Genomic DNA, 18323 nt, shown 5'->3' on the forward strand with positions numbered 1-18323 from the left:
AAATCAACTTTGATCCGTATCCATATACGACAACTTTTGAAGAAGGATTACAAGATTTTTTGTTTTTAGATTGAGCTTTAGAATGAATGTTGCATGATGGGAATATTTACCTGCGGTTTATGTGCTCCCATCGTGAGCTTTCAGTGGGACACACAGTTTTGCATTTGTGATAAAGACAAGACTGCCATGGTCAGTAACTCTGCTGTGTGTCACAGGTTGGGGATTCTTGGGTGACACAACACTGTGACCAGAAGTGCACATGCAGCCACGGAGGAGTACTGAGCTGCAAGAAGTTTCAGTGTAGCTCCAGCTCCACTTGTGCTTTGAACAGTGATGGCGAGCGCTACTGCAAACCTGAGCGTGAGTCTTAGAAACCGATAACCTTACGGTCGGCCAGACAGTTTTGTATTTTTTTCATTTTCCGCAGGTTGTTTTCTCTGTCAGTATACATGTAATCTTCCATGCATGTTATAATGCCCTTTTTTTCCCACAAAATAAATTCTACCGTCGTGAGAGTGCTATTCAAGCCAAATATTTAAAATACCGTGTCACACCTTTTAATCTTTTTCCTTACATTTATAGGTTTTGACAAGTGCATAATTTCTGGAGATCCACACTATCGGACCTTTGACAAATTCAATCACCACTACCAGGGTGCGTATACATACATGCTAACCAAGGATAATAATCTACCCAGTTTCCTCACCCCCCTAACCGTGAGGGGTAAGAATGTTCGCAGAGGAGGCAACAACCGCATCTCCTTTCTACACGAGGTGTATGTGGATGTGTATGGTTTCAACATTCGCTTGCAGCAGAAGAGAGTGCTGCTGGTAAGGAAATGCATCATTTATGTTAAACGTGGCATGCATGTGGTAAAATTAAGCATATAATCTTAGTGCAGTGAAACTGAAAATGTGTCAATAATCCCCCCTAGTCATAGGGGATTAGAATTTTACCACACAGTTTCAGAAATAGAAACTACAGTTGTTTACTCATTTCTGTGCGGTGGTGATTGATGCCTTCCACAGGTTAATGGTGAGCGTGTGTTCACGCCGTACAGTCCTAACCCGGGTATCAAGATCACCTTGAACTCCTGTTACCTTCAGGTCACAACTGACTTTGGCCTCACCGTGCGCTTTGATGGCAACATGCAAGGAGGTGAGAATAAAGACAAACACCACGTGTGCAAATTAATACTTAGGCCAAGTCACATGCACACCCACACTAGACTGTACAACACGGAACAAACACAGACCACAGCACTGACAGCACAATTTCCTTTCTCGATAACCAGAGGTGATTTTGCCGAGCACCTACAAGACGTTCGTGCTTGGCCTTTGTGGAAACTATGACAGTCAGTCGAAAAATGAGTATGTGAAGCCTGATGGCACCCTCACTCGTGACCTCAATGAGTTTGGAGACAGCTGGAGAGTGAGTGACAAGCAGGGATTGGAGTTCTACACCTCAGACCAGCCACGGCACAACCGTCTGCACAAGTGAGCAAAGCACTTTCAAACCGGGCCTTTTCTGACGATCAGTCATTACGTCATTTTTTTGCCTTAAGTTAATAGTAATCATCATCAGACAAAACTGCACAGACTCCTTCTTTTTATTACCCACTCAGCTACAAAACCACCTGGCTCAAATTTACTCTCTCTCTCTCTCTGCATTTGCCTCAGGAGACAGGCGGAAGAAGATTTGAACTCGGGCTTTGACGAACTCGGATGCACTCCAGCTCAGCAGGAGGACCTGAATGGGAAGAATAAGTGTGGAGCATTGAGTGACCCCTCAGGACCCTTTGCCCTCTGCCATGCCACTATTTTACCTGATCAATTCCAGGAGTAAGCACAGTGACCTGCATTATTGTAACAAGCTCTATCCGCAGAGCATAGATGTTAAGAATGTTTGTGTGTTGCAGGGATTGTGTGTTCGACTTGTGTGCAGAGCAGAGCAATTCAACACTGCGTTGTGACAGCTATGCTGTTTATGCCCTGGCTTGTCAGGAGCAGGGAATTAAATTAGGGGCTTGGAGACAACAGCTGGACTGTGGTATGTCTCTCTCTCTCTCACACACACACACACACACACACATAGTTTATCAAAAGTTTGGGGACACCCAGATTCTCATTTTATTAAGTAAGCTCTTTCTCTGTAATTTGCAGTACTTTATCATACTGTACCTTGTGTTTGTGACGGTTCAATAACAGTTTCAGTGTAATAAATGTCAGAATGATTTTATTGTTCTCAGTCCAGTGAAAACATCCTTTCAGAGACATACCTCTAAATGACCTCTAATTGACTGATTTGTCCATACTGTTATTTCAAGATGTCTCAGTATGGAAATATTCTGATTCATTATTATACATTTGTGAGCCATACTATATACCATAAGCAGTTGGTAATTTTATTACATATTATAATTTACTGCCTGGCCAAAGAAAAAAGAGACATTAATATTTTGTTCGATTGCCTTTATCTTTGATTATTCAATTCAAATCTATTTTATTTGTGCAGGATAGCGCTTTTAACAATTGTCATTATCACAAAGCAGCATGACACAATCAAAAGATTAGAGCATGCGGGCACGGTTTTAACAACCTCATGCACCAAAGTTTAGTTAGACCAAAGAGTTGATTCGATTAATTGATCTATGGCAAATGAAAGCCGTAGACCATAAAGATTTTCGATTTCCCCTTAAAAAACAAGTGTATTTTTTCTAAGGCTGTGCAGCTTAATACTGTGTGTGTGTGTGTGTGTGTGTGTGTGTGTGTGTGTAAATGCACACTCTTACTTTCATTATTAAACATAGCTGTTATTTTTACTATCAATGTATTTTTTTCTGATGCAACTTCATCAAGTGTTTAAGTGATCTCTGAGCACAGTCATTTATGTTTTGTTTTTTTCTTACCACATATATTCTGAGGTTGTTCCAGGATTTAACAATGTGTTGGACAGATCTTAACCCAACATCTGTAGTTTTAGCAACATCCTTAGTTGTTTTCTTTGCTTTATGAAGGCCAAAAATGTTATCATCAGTAACGTCTTTTCCATGACCATCTTCTGACATAGTGATTGTTTAACAAATGAGAAGCTGTATCAATTAGTGTTAAGAATTGTTGTCAGCTGAAACATATAAATCACTGCAGTATTTATCAAATCAAAGTATTACATATTTGCTAATCTAAATCCAAACAGCCAAGCAGTGTAGTGTATATAAATGTACATTATTTTAGCAGATTACATCTTTTCCCGATGAACACATGAAAATAAAACCTGAAGGTGCGGGTCAACACTGCTCTTGGCTAGATTTCCTCACTGTGTGCATTGGGTCTGTATTTGGTTATAGGTCTTTCATGTGGTGCCAACAGTATCTATACAACCTGCATGACTGCATGTCCATCATCATGCGCAAACTTGGCAGCACCCTCAGAGTGTGAGCAAACCACATGCTTAGAAGGATGTCAATGTAATAATGGATTTACCCTGAGTGGCACTGAGTGTGTCCCGTACACCGGATGTGGTTGTAGCTATTTAAACCGCTATTACACTGTAAGTCCAGTGTTATGCATTCTTAATTAGAATTACCTTAAGTAAGTAAGGTTGTATGAGCTCAGAACATCTGCTTTTCTCTACGCATGTGCACACAGCTGATGGAGACATTTGTGACTGAAGACTGTGCTCAGAGCTGTCAGTGTACACCCACTGGTGCTGTATGTCAACCCAAAGGCTGCAAAGAAAACCAAGTCTGTACCATCTCGAACACCATACGTGATTGCTACGACTGTAAGTGACTCCACTTTAAACACCCACAATATGTTCCTGTCAATGAGTCAGAAAATCTGTTTATACAAATCATGCTGCTTGCTTTCTAACCACAATAGTTTTACAGTATATGATGTTAGGGAAATATAAGCCTGCTCTAATTGACATTGTCTTTCTCAGTGAACCCATGCTCAAGCTCACCATGCTTGAACGGTGGCACTTGTGTTGTGGGATCAGACAACAGCTACACCTGCGAATGTCCAAAAGGCTTTAAAGGGAGCAATTGTGAAACTGAAGATAGTAATGGTCTAGGTAAATAAATCAAGTAATTAATTAATCAAAAATAGATCTGCATAATGTACTCATAAAACAGCTGCAATATGCTTTAAGGACTGATTGGTATACTGCCACCTTCTGTTCTAACAGATCAGACAACCATCATTCTGATTTCTGTCTTGGTACCACTTGCCGTCATCATCATCATCGTGACAATTGTGTGCATCTGCAAGAAATCTGGCAGGTATGTCCAAGAAAACAAAAGAATGCAGTTTTGCAGTGTCTACCCATGACATTTTTCATATCAATTCTCATTCAAATTAAATAGTTGTTCATTATGCATTATTAATTTAAAATGTGAGTTGTAATGAGAACAGTGATTATATAGTGACTCTTAAAAAATAAATGTCAGGTTAAAGAATTTTAAATGTATTTCATTTACATAATGTATGTTGTGACAAGTAGAACAGTGAGTAAAATTCCGTTCTTCTTTCAGGTACAAAAAATACAGTTATGATACTAGCAGCACAAACAGTATACCACTGGCAAATAAAGGTATGTTTGGTGTTTTCTGGTAGAAGTTGTTTTTTTAAAAAACTGATGTATAATTTAACTAACAGACTTTACCTCTTCCAATAGACCACATCTATGACAATCTGAGTACGGCAAGTGGAAGTGTGGACAGCACAGTTTTAAAAGCGTCCAAATTCTAAATCAGCCATATGTTCTAATTTTAATATGATTTCATTTTGTATTTATTAAAATATCATTGTTGCAGGAATTAACATGTGAACAACTATTCAATTACTTTTGTCCATGATTAATGTTTTCTAATCATGTTTCACTTACTAACTTATTTGTAAACATTACTGTAATTCTTGGTACAATACTTGGAATAATCTACTGACTTAATTAAATGTTAAGTTTTTTAAACAGTGTATGTTGTGTATTTTTATTTTTAATGAAACAAGACAAATGCCCACATCCATTTATTCAGGTCTTTCAAGTGCATTACGCAGTAGGTAATCATACTTTTTCACAAACTTTAAACACATTTTTGTGATTTAAACACTTCAGATAATGAGAGTAAACCATTAGACATTAGCCATCAAATCACCTGACATTCCACAAAAAAGAAGAAAATTGCAATAAAGTGCTTAGATGAAAAATAAAACTTCAATAACCAATATGAGAAATGTACCAACTGGATTCCTAGAATGTAATACAAATAATAATGATCATTATTATTATTATAATAAAAACATAAAACGTCAATGTTTATGGAGTAGTACCAACTTCAAGTCCGCTGAGTCAAAGTTTGAAATAGTTGGACTAAAAACTATTGATTTGTTGAACATTGTAATATTGAGAGGAGTTCTTTCTACCAAAGCCATGGTATTAACATCACATTTTATAGAGTAATGCAGATCAGTCAGGTTAATCATATTTGTAAATGTCGGACAACGGAGAAATGCAAATAAGAGAACATTTAGGCTGGTAGATTCAGTGTCTAGCTAAAAACCTGTTACGGAATATAAACCAACTCAGCTAATTAAAAACCAATCGATGACCCTTCCACAAACACTGAACATGTATGCACACCAGTTCTCTATTCAAAGGGTTAAATCTGATCAGTCATGGATCGATTGTAATATAAAATTAGGAGGCTTGAGTCCAACTATAAATATAGCTGAGAGGCATGTCAGCCCCCTGACAATCACCCTCCTACCCCCCATCACCGACTGTAACGAAATCAATACACACAAATCAATAACACGGTGCTGGTAACATCCAGTCGAGCAAAGCACTGCAGCATGGGACTTGCCGAGAATGATATAAAGAATAAAAAAGAAATCAAAATGATGTCAGACGACATGACGCCCACCAGGAGGAACCCAAAGTGGTTCATTAACTCATCTGTGGTTGTGGGTGTATGAGAGTGCTTGTGTAAAGGCAAAGCACGATGAAAAGAGGGGGGAAAAAACCTCAAGCTGGATATGGCTGAGTTCACAAAAGAACATTTCATATCCCATTAAATGTTTAACAATCATGAATCATCACCACTATTAGAGAAGGAAGCTGTTATATATGTGACTGTTTCTAATAATTTAGGACTACGCTATACTGGAGCACTGCAGTCTTCATTTAAAGATTGCATAACATTTTGATTCAGCCGAAGAGAAGTCAAAAGCTGATGCTGCGCTGCCTCAGGAGCATTTCAGTTTCCCAAATACAACACTTAAGATCGAAATTTACTGTGATACATAATAGCAGCTTATATCCGGTGTCAATGACAAAATTAAAAACCTAAAATAATCAATTTATAGACTCATAAATAAAATTAAATAAGACATTAAATCATTAAAATAAAGGAATACAAAGGATTGTGCTGGAGCAAAGGAATGGATGTAGATATTAAGACAGACAAGACCATGAAAAATAAATAAATGCATTTACATTCAGAAATCATTAAAAAAATTAAAAAAAAAGGTAACCACTGGTGGCGATCAGTGGAACAGCATACTGTAATACAGAACAGTCAGAGAAGGCTCAAAAATGCTATAAACAAATATTCATGCAGGTCTACTGCCTTTCAAGTCCTGTTTCATGACCCTGTGTGTGTCTTTACACACTAGCCCCCACAAAGTGAACTGAAATAAAATTGGCTACATTAAAAAAAAAAAAAAAAAGCCTTAAAGTGACTGAACGTCCTCACACATTTATAGGTTACAGCATTTCTGCATTCTCATTTTACCTGCCTTTCAGAATCAAGTCGACAGACCATAGCATACTTTTATCTGAAAATAGATGCAGAGCCTTAATGCACAGCATGTAAACAACGAACACATCGACACAAAAAAAAAAAATAAATGCACCCATGACTTGATCACTACTAAAACTTAAAAGACCCTGTACCTGCTACATTACAGTGAACCTTAAACATTCCCCTTTTCTACGTTTTCAGAACAAATCAGCTTAAGTTAAATAATTAACAGCTCACTACAACTTTAAAAATTAAATTCGAATGTGAAGCTTCCTATTGTGTGTGCATGTGTGTGTGTGTGCATGTGTGTGTGTGTGTGTGTGTGTGTGTATACATTTAGCTGTGTGACTCCAGCACCAGCACTTTGCACTCGCGCTTGGCGATCTTGTCGAGTGATAAAATGCTCCGTTCCGGGGGGAGGTAGAGTGGCCGGCCGACCGGAGAGCCGACAGGAGGAGTGATTGCGCGCCGTTCCATAACACTGCCTGTCCTGCAATGAGACGAAAATACAAGTCTACAATTAAAGTGCATGAAGAGACCGTGTTGATGTTGGCACATTCAAACAGCTTTTCATCCATTAACTTTTGCCTTAGTGTTGCTCAGTAAACCGGAGCACTTTTTTTTGTAGATTCAAGCTGCTAAACTGAAAGTGCAAATTGAGTCATGTGAGAGCTAAAAAGCAGAAATGTAATACGTTTGAGATATCTGAGACAACAATTTCAAAGAGAAAGTAAAAGCTGCATGTGATGCACCAAAATTTATTTATAAAAATATGTATCCATTTTGTTATTACTGGCTTTATGTTCTCTTGGCTGAGCTGATTTTTGTGATTTGTGGCCAACGAATCAATGAGTTTTACAACCAAGTTTATAGCCCTATCTATCTTTTTATCTAAAACTCTATTGTGCAATCGAACCAAACAGCAAACAAATGAAGGACCAATTTACAGATAAAAGTAATAGCAAGTATGAACGCCCCATTACATAAATCCTATTCACACAAGATTTGTCACTTTGTCAATGTGTGTGTTCCTACCTGGTGAGGTGGGATTTGGACGGCTGCTGATGGGAGAAGGACTGTGAGCGGCCCAGGCTCAGACTGGCCTGGTGCCGGTCCAGTATGTCTCGTACAGCAGGACTGGACGGACTGTTCTTACGCGAGAGAGGACGAGCTTCGGGGGGAGGGTTTGACACGGACGCTGTAAACTGCAGCTTGAGTTTCATGTGCTGACTCAGCTAAAAGAGGGGAACGGGTTGGATAATAGAAGCGGGATAAAAGTAAGAGAATGATGATTTGCCTTGACTTAAACAAGCTGTTATATTTTTCAATCTTACTTTATACATACTTCATTTTGTTCACTGATACAAAGTTAATTACTCCCTCTTCAGCTTAGTCTTTTCTGGGGGTGAATTAACAAGCCCAGACAGTGCGATATTTCTGTAGCTGAAACACACACACACATTACCTCAAAAAGTCCAGCTTTGAGGATCTGGAAGGCCACAGACACAGAGAGAGTGCTGCCTTTGCGACAGTAACCAAGGTTACTTAAAGGAGAATGACACACTACTGCATTTACTGCCGGGTCCTCCTTCTGTCCTCGGCCTGGAGGGAACAAAGAGAAGGACGAAAATTTAGCTGGAAAATAAGAGAAAAATGAGGACAAGAGGTGGGGTGAAAATGAACAGTAATCTCCTGAGCCTAGTTGTCTTTACACTGATGTGATTTCTAGCTGCAAACGTAACCAGAGTTTAGTTTCTGCGCATTTTCTTGTATCATCTGCAGGGTGTAAATTACATATGGCTTATTAGGGACCCTGCTCCAATAAGCATGACATCAGTTCATCTGGCAGACAAACACACTGCTACAGACAGTTACACCCAGTGCTATGAGAACAGAATCACTCCTTGAAATAATAGCAGTAAAGGAGCACACTGCATTTACATGGTTACTTATTTGACTTTCAAAATCAAAGATACACAGCGGGCTAAAAAACTTATTTAACACATCTTTAACAAATGAAGTGTTACTAAATAGCTTTGAGTGCTTCATCTCTTTTGGGTTAGAGTCTAACCCTGCTTCTCACCTTTAACCACTTCCCTTTCTCAATTCTCCCTCCTCTGAACAGTTGCTTTTTGCTTCTTGCTATTTTCGACTCGCTTCACATTTCCTTGCTTTGTTTGTTACTGTATTTTTCTCCCCAAACATCCACGATTTTTCTCTCTTTTCTGTCTTCTCCCTCGCACACAAAGCTCCCATTCAGGGTTTTTTCACCACTCAAGCCATCAACAGAGCCAAATGTTTGAATATCAAACACAAATTCTATTCAGTGCTTCTCAACTGATCTTACTTTAGGATATTATGCTCCCATACTTCCAATAACCACTCTGTCCTGGGCAGGGTTGCAGTGGCTCCAAATGCCTTTCACGGAAAAAAGGTGGGCTTGAGAACTGGGAATACACCCTGTAAGGGATTGCAAGTCTACCACAGGGTACTGTACATGCACACACACTCATACCGAGTGGCAATTTAGAGTCACCAAGGCACCTACTAGTGTGATTTCTGGAGGTTGAAACAAAACCAAAGATATGATTCAGCAATGGATAGATTTCCATGTCGTGATTTAATGTTAGGTTGTGCCAAGTTTTAGACTTAATATAAACCAGATGATCTATCTGCAGTATATATATATTATGTAAATCAAACGTTTTTCGTTTCGTATAACAAAATATATATATACATAAGCCAGTACTTTAGAAACAACACTAAACCCTATAACTTCTTCATTAATCCAGAATTCTATCACCTCTTTTCATCCTCCCTCCATGGTCTTTCTCCTCACCCTCTGGTGTCCAGACAAGCCGTACAGCCAGGAAGTCCTGCAGGTTGTTGAGGAGCGTGTAGCGCACTCTGAAGTGCTCGTGAGCCCTTACGGCACTGGGACAGCTCGCAGTCATAATGAAGTGAGGCCGGTCCAGTCTGATGCTAGGCACACTGTAGTGTGTGTAGATGGAGCTGGTGAATGGCAGCTTGGGGGTGGACCACTGGAGGACTGCTATCAGTGGCACTTCAAGACCCTGCGTCACAGACATCCACTCAGCTCAACATGTGTTTCACCTGATCATGGCTGGGTTGGTTGACATTTAGGGCATTGTATAGTAATTACCCAAACTAGTTTTACTGATTGATCTTACTATTAATCAGTTTATGGAATTAATGTTAAATACTGCATAATAAATGCTTCATCATTATGTACTCTGTACACACCTCATTGGAATCATCCTGGGCCTGATCGCTAAGCTGCAGTTGAAACAAAAAGTTTTGCTGTTCCAGAGCGCTGAGCATGCTGGGAAGGTGACTAGACTCACTGTCCATTCTGTAGAAGGATGCCATGGCAACTTCACCTGACTGATGGCTGCAGCAGAATGAAGATCAATAAATATCACATCCATTATCCACTTAAATATAAAAAAAAAACAAAAAAACACACACATCAGTTAGTACACAACGGTTTATAAGGTCATACCACACGTTGTCGACCAGCAGCACGGAGCCATCAGGCATCATGGGTAAATAAGAGGCATTGAAGTTGGGCAGAATTCGGACATCATGCACACACACCTCCTCCTGAGAGCTTCCGTTTAACACTGACATGCATAAACAGGATGTAGCAAACATGGGGAAGGAAGTCACACCAATGAAGCACTAGAGGACAATCATATCAGGTTTTCTTCAGCTGTGTAAAAGCTGACTTGGTCTATGATCACATCACAATCTAAATACAAGAGTAACATTACATTGAGCAACCTGACCTGGATTGCATGAAAGTATATTTTGTGGAGCTACTGGGACTAGAGCTCAGGTGGACTATTTCTATAATAATATGAAGATTCTCTTTTTATTTCTATCAAATATTCTCGTTTATAGTTCTGCATGCTTGCATTAGGAAGAGCTTTACAGTTCGATTTTCTTGCTGTGGAAGCAATTTTGCTTTTCCTATAAAGCTGGTGTTCATGCTTAAAAATGCACAAGATAATTTTGTATCTAATTAAAAGAATTCTGGGCAACTGTATGTCAAAACCACAATGGTGTAAAACACAACATGAATAATTTTGTAGATTTTATCCTGTTAGATTTCTTAAGTGTAAGAATGAGAACGAAACCCCCAACTCATACTCATTACTAAATGATAGCCTGTGTGTGTGTCCCACTATAAATAAATGGAAAAACTAAATTTTTCCTAATTATGTACATGATTATACTGCACATACAAACATAGATACTGAATTAGAATATATAATTAAATAATTAAATAATAATATAATAATAAATACAGAACAGTTTTCACCCTAATCAGCATCACAACGAATGCAATTTATGAAGTCTTGCATAATTTCTTTGCTTATTTACAATAAATATTAACAAGAACACAATATCATAAAAAGATTTCCAAAATACCTTTTAGTACAGTCAAGTGTTTTCCAGACACAGTCATCTGCTGACACTTTACTGTGGGCGGTGGAAGGACGTTTAGAGTGGTGCTGACTGAAAGAGGAAAATATGGGAAAAGGCCACAAATCAATGCATTTAAATCTTATTCTGCAAAATGTCCATCATCCTTCAAAATAAATAAGAACAATAAAGGAATGCATTAAGCTAAGGCCACGTTTATTGCCTTAAAAATCATTACAAATATACTGTAACTCCTGAATTCTGACCACAAGAATAGCAAAGAAACCTGCCCTTAACTCCTAAACTCCTACTCAGCTCCTCAAATACAGCAAAGGCTGCCAACATGCTTACACACAGTATTGGCAGGAAACCAAGTGGCACTTCTTATGTTTAAACAAGTAGTACAGTATATACAGGTATTTGCTTTGGATCAATCGGCATACAGACATAAAAGCTTGATAAATCTATTACATTTACTATACAGTTCTACAGCACACATTACAGTTAACACTCTAGCTTGTTGCTATCAAAATCTCTTTCGGTAGTCCGTGTTTTCTCCTCAATGAGCTCGGACCTTCCACTTTTGATGCAAGTTATCGCAACGTTAGAAGTCGTACAGATCATCATTTTGATCATCATTATTCTTGCGCCTACCTTGGGCTTTGAAGGTGTTGAGGTCCTGGCGGAAAGTTTGGCATGGGCTCTTCTGCTGAAGAATGCTGAGGTAGCCATGTTCCTGGATCTCAGCTTTCTCCTCCTCCTGCTTCCATACAGTCACTATGATCTAGTCAAGGCAAATGGCAAATAACTCTAAAATTGCTGATATGACATATAATGACATTTTTTTTTGTCAGTTATCATTAATAGGGGCATGTACTCCATAATCAACAATACAACAACAGTTTAATTTTGGTTAAAATGAGTGATTAATACTGCACGAACCGCAGCACGGCTCAGTTCCAGTGATTTATGATAACCATCATACTGTTTCAATGATTCTGACCACAAAGAATTCTAGTATGTATTTAAAGGCAAATTATATCTCAGTTATTATATCCATTTTATGTGGCAGTCTGGAGAGAAAAAAAAATGAGCAGAAAAGTTTTGACCTAAATTTTTTTTTCCTGCCAATAATTCTATCTGACGACATCTCTTTAGAAAACTACAAATGTACAGTATTTCACCAAAATGAAAAGAAATATTTTAAATAGTTACATGCCACTATGACATGGACAGAAGCCTAATGTAATCAAACTGTGATCAGGCTCCAGCTGTCCAAAATAAACACAGGTAATGCAGTGTACAAACAGTTTTTGCATCTTAATCATTGGCAATTCGCCTATCTGAATTACACCCTTTCCAAACTCAGCATGTTTGACAGACAAATTAAGGACACCCCAGTGGTCATATTTTGTTGGCATCATTTAGGGCCTAAACTCAGATGAGTGATATACGGTATATTTTCTTCAATTTCAGATTTAAACAATGGAAGATGTCTGTATGTTAATTAAAGCTAAATCTAATAAGTCTAATAAAATTAAATAATAAAAAATATAAAATTATTTGTCACTTGTAATTTACAGCAAATATGGTTAAATTATTTTTTCGCATAACCAAGTTAGGATAGTGGGGTCAGGGTCAGCCATAATACAGCACCCCTGGAGCAGTTAGGCAACTTGGCAGTGCTGGGTCTTGAACCCCCAACCTTCCAGTCAGTAACTCAATAACCCACAGCCTTAACCGTTTGAGCCACCACTGCACTATATATTGTACACTTGTATATAGCGTAATTTATTTAATGATGATATGTTTTACTTCTATTTTTGAGCCACGTGCAACCATGTTGCTTTAAAGTCACTTTGTAAACAGAGAAGGAACTTGGGGTTAGGAAGGATACTCCAGGTTGACTTCTCTGTTGTCATGGCATTTTATATCATAAACAACATGCTTCCTCTTTACTCTGCTGAGAAAGAAGAGTTCACCGAGCAGAAATGCCATCAAAAGCAAATACTGTAGTGCAAAAACGCAAACTGAAAAGAACAAATATTTGCACTATTTGGTGTAGATTATTTTTCTTTTTTTTAATAAAGTATAATACATGTCTTTATGGCATTCCTTATGTGTTTAGCAAATTACAGCCAGTTTGCCAGTGTATAAAGTGTAGACTTTACAAGTGTATATGTTCATAAGTTCAATTCATAATAAATAATAAGAAAGTTCATGGTTTTGTTTTGCTTTACCGTATGAAAAGCATACTGTACTCTTACAATTATTTATGATGTGACAGTAGTGTTGTTTCTCCTTAAACACGAGAGATGTTCAGGTCACACCAGGACTTGTAATTAAAATTTCTAATAAATGAAAATAGTGCAAACCTGATACAGTAAGGTGACAGAACTGCAAAATGTTTTAAAGAAGGTCATTGTTTTTTAGAAGGCATGTTTTAAAGAGATCCCAGCCAAGGTGGTTCAGAGCCCACTGCAGAAGCAGATAGTTCGATCATGGCTCGGCCGTACTTTACTTGAGAAATATTTCTGTACCATGCTGGGATAAGTGCATTAGTTTAATAGGGAATTATATTGAGAAATAAAGGTAGTTTTTATTTTAATAATCATGTTCCTTTCAAATCTTGAAATGGTTGTGCTCTTTGTGTGTGGCCTGGAAAACCCCGTCACATGATCAAGGTTTGACATTTTATTCTATATATAGTTATGCAAAACTACAGATTTCCTGAACTGAAGGAAAACCTCAAAAGTCCCGGTTTGACTTAACCACCCCTCTTGAGATTTTGAGATTATAACTGTAAGGGTACTGGACCCATTGACACTGAATCTATAAATGCAAATTAAAATTTCTCCCTATTCCACTTGGGAGGGCTGTAACTTTAGTTCTTTTTATATGCACAAAAGAGTAACAATTACAGTTCAGGAAAGCCTGTAGTTTTGCAAAACTATATATAGAATTAAATGTCAAACTGTGACGAGGGGTTTTCCAGGCCCCACACAAAGAGCACAACCAGTTAAAGTTTCATAATCTTGCAGAAGACAGAACCCAAGACAAATTAAATATATGCAAATGCAGTGGCTGCTCAGTGGTTAAGATGTTAGATTACTGATCGGAGGATCATGAGTCCAAACCCCTGCATCATCACCCTGCTGGTGTTGGGCCTTTGAGCAACCTTGAACTGCTCAGATGAGATGAACGTAAGTCATGCTGGATAAGGGCATTTGTAAAATGTTAATATTAATATCCAAGAGAAAGTCAATACAAACATACTCAGCTAAATATCATTGCTGGTTTAAGTATTATATTGTTATGGACTACAAAGCACAGTCTTTCAGCTGTGTTTGGGCAGGTCTAGTATTTATCAGCACACACCAGCAAGCTCTGATAAGCCCAAAGACAGAGTGACAAACTCACACAATTACCCTAGGCTAATAATATGCTGCACTTACCTTCACTTTAAGTGTGTTGACCGGTAGTTTATCCAAAGACACGGTCAGGGGGAAGATGACTTCATCATTTAGAACGACTGGCTCGTCCACAGGAGACTGATCATATCATATGTTTGAGAAACATGCAACACAAAGGGCAATAAGCATGTTAAATTCCTACTTTATTAGTCCTTACACATGCATTATATTTGCATGTAATATTTGGCATTGAGGGACATTTAGAAAAGGCTTACACAAAGGGTGTAACCAAAGGGACAGCTGTGCAAATATTGGACCGAGATCCAGACTTTGTTCAGAGCGTTGATTTCTCACAGTGTGTTTCCATACATAAACTTTAAAGCATACAGGTACTGGTTTTATTGGGGAAGATGTGCAGTAATGGCTGAAGCTGCACTATTGCTAACTAATAGACGTAGTGTTATTATTAGTTTACAGCCCTTTATACTGCCTAGAGAACTGTTCAGAAGGTTAAATGCTAAACCACAATCCTTTTAGGAAACCCAGTGTATTCAACTCTGTCCTCGGGTCTAGAAACACAATTAAAAATGACAGAAAATATTGTGCTTTATGCAAAATGTAATAGAAAGTCTATGACTAACACCACTGTTGACCAGATTACACGGTTATAATTCTTTATTAATTGTAGTAAGTGAGTGATTAATCACTATAAGCACAGCAATAACACAGACTTTTTTGTTTGGTCTCCCTCTTCTTTTTTCTCCCCCAAATATTATAGACTTTCTAGCCACTTTGCTGCATTCCTTGATCTACTGCGGCCCTACAGGAACATGGAAGGAAATTCTTAAGACTATATCCAGGTCGGTGTAAGAAGACTGCCTGAGAGACTGTGTCCAAAATCACATATTGTATATGAATTGGTTGTAAGAAGTATTGTTTGTTTTATTTGTTTGAATATTTTTCTGTAAATCCTACAAAACAATTGTTATTTTCTCATCAAGCTTATATTTGATTAGGATTGTTAAACTTCCCAAATTTTTTCAGACGAATCTCACCATTTGTCTTATGACAGGTTAAAATATTCATATATAAGTGGTTCGATCTTCTTTTCGCTTGAAATGCGAACCAATTGAGTCCAAAGGCAGAACTGAACATAGTGTTTTTAGCACAGTTTAGTCATCACCGTGTTATGAATATTTATTCATTATTAAATCTGTCATCGTTCTTGTAAAAGCTCAATGTTAGTCAAGCTAACATGTATAACCTTTTATTTTTCATCAAAAGGTTAAGATAATTGCCTTCTTTAATGTGTATTTAATAGTTACTTTCTGACCAAACTTGTAAGATTGTTTTTAGGTGCAAAACTCAGTTAGTCTTTAACAAAAGCCAGGAACAAAACTGGACCTGAAACACTTGTACCAGTGCCAACTCATCCTAGTATTTTCCTACCACGTCAGCATCATTGCTGTAGATTACTACACAACGCAATAGTTACTGTCTAAATTTTATCATGCATTTATGGCACCCTGTTTTCAGCAAGTGATTAAACAAAATACGTGAGACAAATTCTACATAAAGCAGATGCACCACAGTCAGCAAATACACATCTTCATGAAGGACCAGCGTGGCAGGTGCGAATGATAACTGGCAAGTGGCAGCTCATTATTCAAATTTTATCATGCATTTATTGCATCCTGGTTCCATAAAGCGATTGACCAAAATACGTGAGACAAATTCTACATAAAGCAGATGCACCCAAGATTGTCAGCTAATACACACCTTCATGAAGGACCAGCGTAGCAGGTGTGCCTGATAAGTGAGTGTAGGAATATAACCAGTTCAAACAATCTGTATTCACTTATTCATTCATAGGTCTGATGAAAGAGCAAATAATATAAGGAAGCGGACACCACCCACAGCGGTGCCTGTGAACTCTGGAAGTTCAAACCAAAATAATAATAGTCGTGTGTGAGTAATATGGTTTCATCATCGGCTACCACTTTATCCTGTATACAGGGTTGTGGAGGGGTCAATCATCACAGGGCGCACACACGCACACATTATGGGCAATTTGGAAACGCCAATTAGTGTAACCTGCATGTCCTTGGACTGTGAGAGGAAACCGGAGCACCCAGAGAAAACCCAACAGGCATGGTGACATGATGCAAACTTCATGCACACCAAGTCAGGAATCAAACTCAGAACATATATATATATATATATATATATATTGCAGTGTATATATGTATATGTATGTACACACACATGTATATTTTATATAAACAATGTATATATTTTTTATTCATTTATTGTGTGTGTGTGTGTGTGTGTGTGTGTGTACTGGCCCACCTGGACGGGTGCCCTGCGGAACTCCCTGGCGCCGTTCCCGGGGTTATTGTGGATGAGAAGCGGTTTACACTCTCTGAACCCCCGGTAGTTCGTGGCTCCTCTAACTGAGCAGCTCCCTGCATCATCTTCATCACTCTCCTCCTCCTCGGCTGCATCCTCCCCGGAGCGATCCCTCCCCCGCGCCCTGCTCTCACCCGGACACACACTGGCGAGCGCGCGCAGGGACGCAGCCAGTTCGCGCCAGCCGCGGCCCGCGCGCTCCTCGCTGCCTCCGGAGCCCGTGCCGCTCTGCGCGCGCAGCACCAGCAGGAAGCGCACCGTCTCCCCCAGGTAGAGGTGGCTGCGGCGCGGCAGGGTGCGGTACCTAGCCGGGTCTGACAGGTCGGAAATGGGCACCGCGGGAAAATACATAAAATACTCGCACTGCGATTCCATCATCAGAACCATGACTGGGGTGTTATTATCACCGCGAAAGCCAGAGAGCTAGCTAGCTAGCTAGGCTAATAGATCCGGGTGCGCGTTTAACTAGCAGGGGCAAAACATCCTCTCTGCAGACATAAATCCTCGAATCGCCCCTCTCTCACGTGTACGTCTGTTTGCATCACAATTATCTGCAATAAATACGATTAAAATTCATCCTGTTATGTCGTTGCTCTCCCATCTCCTGTAGCACATTCAAACCAGTTTCAGGATTATTAATCGAGTCACATTGGCGTGCAGTGCAGCTAAGAAGCGATAATACAACTAGGCATTACTAGTAGATTATCGAAAAACAGTTTTGAGACAATTATGCACTAGCGCACGTTTTGACTTTAAAGTTGACTTTAATTCAACTAAATAAATACCGACGTCTACTGGTAAAAATAAAGAAAAATAGCCCTTCATAATAACCATGTGTTTACCCCTGGATATTAAGTTGAAACACTAGGACGAGCTGGTCTTCTACATGTAAGTTGCTGTTAAGTTATTGTATTTACTTTTAAATAACCACTTTATGAAATCAATTTCCAGGAACCAGGCAGTGTGAAAAGCAATTTTGTTGGACTGCCTTTAGCTTTGATTAAGAGGCACATTCATTTCGTTATGTTTTTTATAACATGAAAAAAAAAATCACAAAATGTATTTCCATACTGGGCTATGTTCATTTTTGCAGATGTCTTGTATGGATGACAGGCAAGTCTACTCTGGCACATTCTGAAGACCTTCAACATGGATAAAATCAGGCCATGTCAATTCATGACATCAGGAAAGAAAAATGCATACATGTGGGAACCTGCTCATTTTACAACCCGGGATAATAACAGTGGGCA

The 18323-nt window shown here is 38.7% G+C and overlaps 2 protein-coding genes across 3 annotated transcripts in view; one reads left to right on the forward strand and one right to left on the reverse strand.

The window, feature by feature from the left end:
• zanl (zonadhesin, like) overlaps positions 1-4934 on the forward strand; it is a 46311-nt gene extending 41377 nt beyond the window's left edge. The window contains exons 108-119 of the mRNA XM_053495448.1: positions 216-360; positions 583-830; positions 1029-1158; positions 1295-1496; positions 1680-1841; positions 1919-2049; positions 3347-3549; positions 3648-3783; positions 3943-4074; positions 4189-4282; positions 4535-4593; positions 4678-4934. Coding sequence (XP_053351423.1) covers positions 216-360; positions 583-830; positions 1029-1158; positions 1295-1496; positions 1680-1841; positions 1919-2049; positions 3347-3549; positions 3648-3783; positions 3943-4074; positions 4189-4282; positions 4535-4593; positions 4678-4751 — 1716 coding nt within the window. The 3' untranslated portion in view covers positions 4752-4934. The remainder of the gene's footprint in view (positions 1-215; positions 361-582; positions 831-1028; positions 1159-1294; positions 1497-1679; positions 1842-1918; positions 2050-3346; positions 3550-3647; positions 3784-3942; positions 4075-4188; positions 4283-4534; positions 4594-4677) is intronic.
• Positions 4935-5014: 80 nt separating this feature from the next.
• Positions 5015-17931, reverse strand: trappc14 (trafficking protein particle complex subunit 14). 2 transcript variants are annotated; one of them, XM_053497541.1, is made up of 10 exons: positions 17014-17931; positions 14707-14802; positions 11906-12035; positions 11258-11344; positions 10326-10446; positions 10067-10214; positions 9642-9876; positions 8268-8404; positions 7838-8037; positions 5015-7292 (listed from the first exon to the last, which is right to left on the reverse strand). In XM_053497541.1, the coding sequence occupies exons 1-10, from the start codon at positions 17458-17460 to the stop codon at positions 7139-7141; spliced, it is 1755 nt and encodes a 584-aa protein (XP_053353516.1). In that variant the 5' UTR covers positions 17461-17931; the 3' UTR covers positions 5015-7138. The 2 variants fall into 2 exon arrangements, with proteins under 2 accessions (XP_053353516.1, XP_053353514.1); XM_053497539.1 differs by having other exon boundaries at positions 9606-9876.
• Between the last annotated feature and the right edge of the window lie 392 nt (positions 17932-18323).

Source organism: Clarias gariepinus, chromosome 1, assembly GCF_024256425.1.
Source record: "Clarias gariepinus isolate MV-2021 ecotype Netherlands chromosome 1, CGAR_prim_01v2, whole genome shotgun sequence".
Taxonomy (NCBI): domain Eukaryota; kingdom Metazoa; phylum Chordata; class Actinopteri; order Siluriformes; family Clariidae; genus Clarias; species Clarias gariepinus.

What these genes read in the sequence shown, in the direction of transcription:
- trappc14 (XM_053497539.1), bottom strand. Translation starts at nt 17,460, where the DNA reads ATGGTTCTGATGATGGAATCGCAGTGCGAGTATTTTATGTATTTTCCC. An exon ending in CTGCTGGTCGACAACGTGTG is followed by an intron (nt 10,215 to 10,325) that starts GTATGACCTTAT and finishes ATTCTGCTGCAG; the next exon opens with CCATCAGTCAGGTGAAGTTG. An exon ending in CCCAGGATGATTCCAATGAG is followed by an intron (nt 9,877 to 10,066) that starts GTGTGTACAGAG and finishes TCTGTGACGCAG; the next exon opens with GGTCTTGAAGTGCCACTGAT.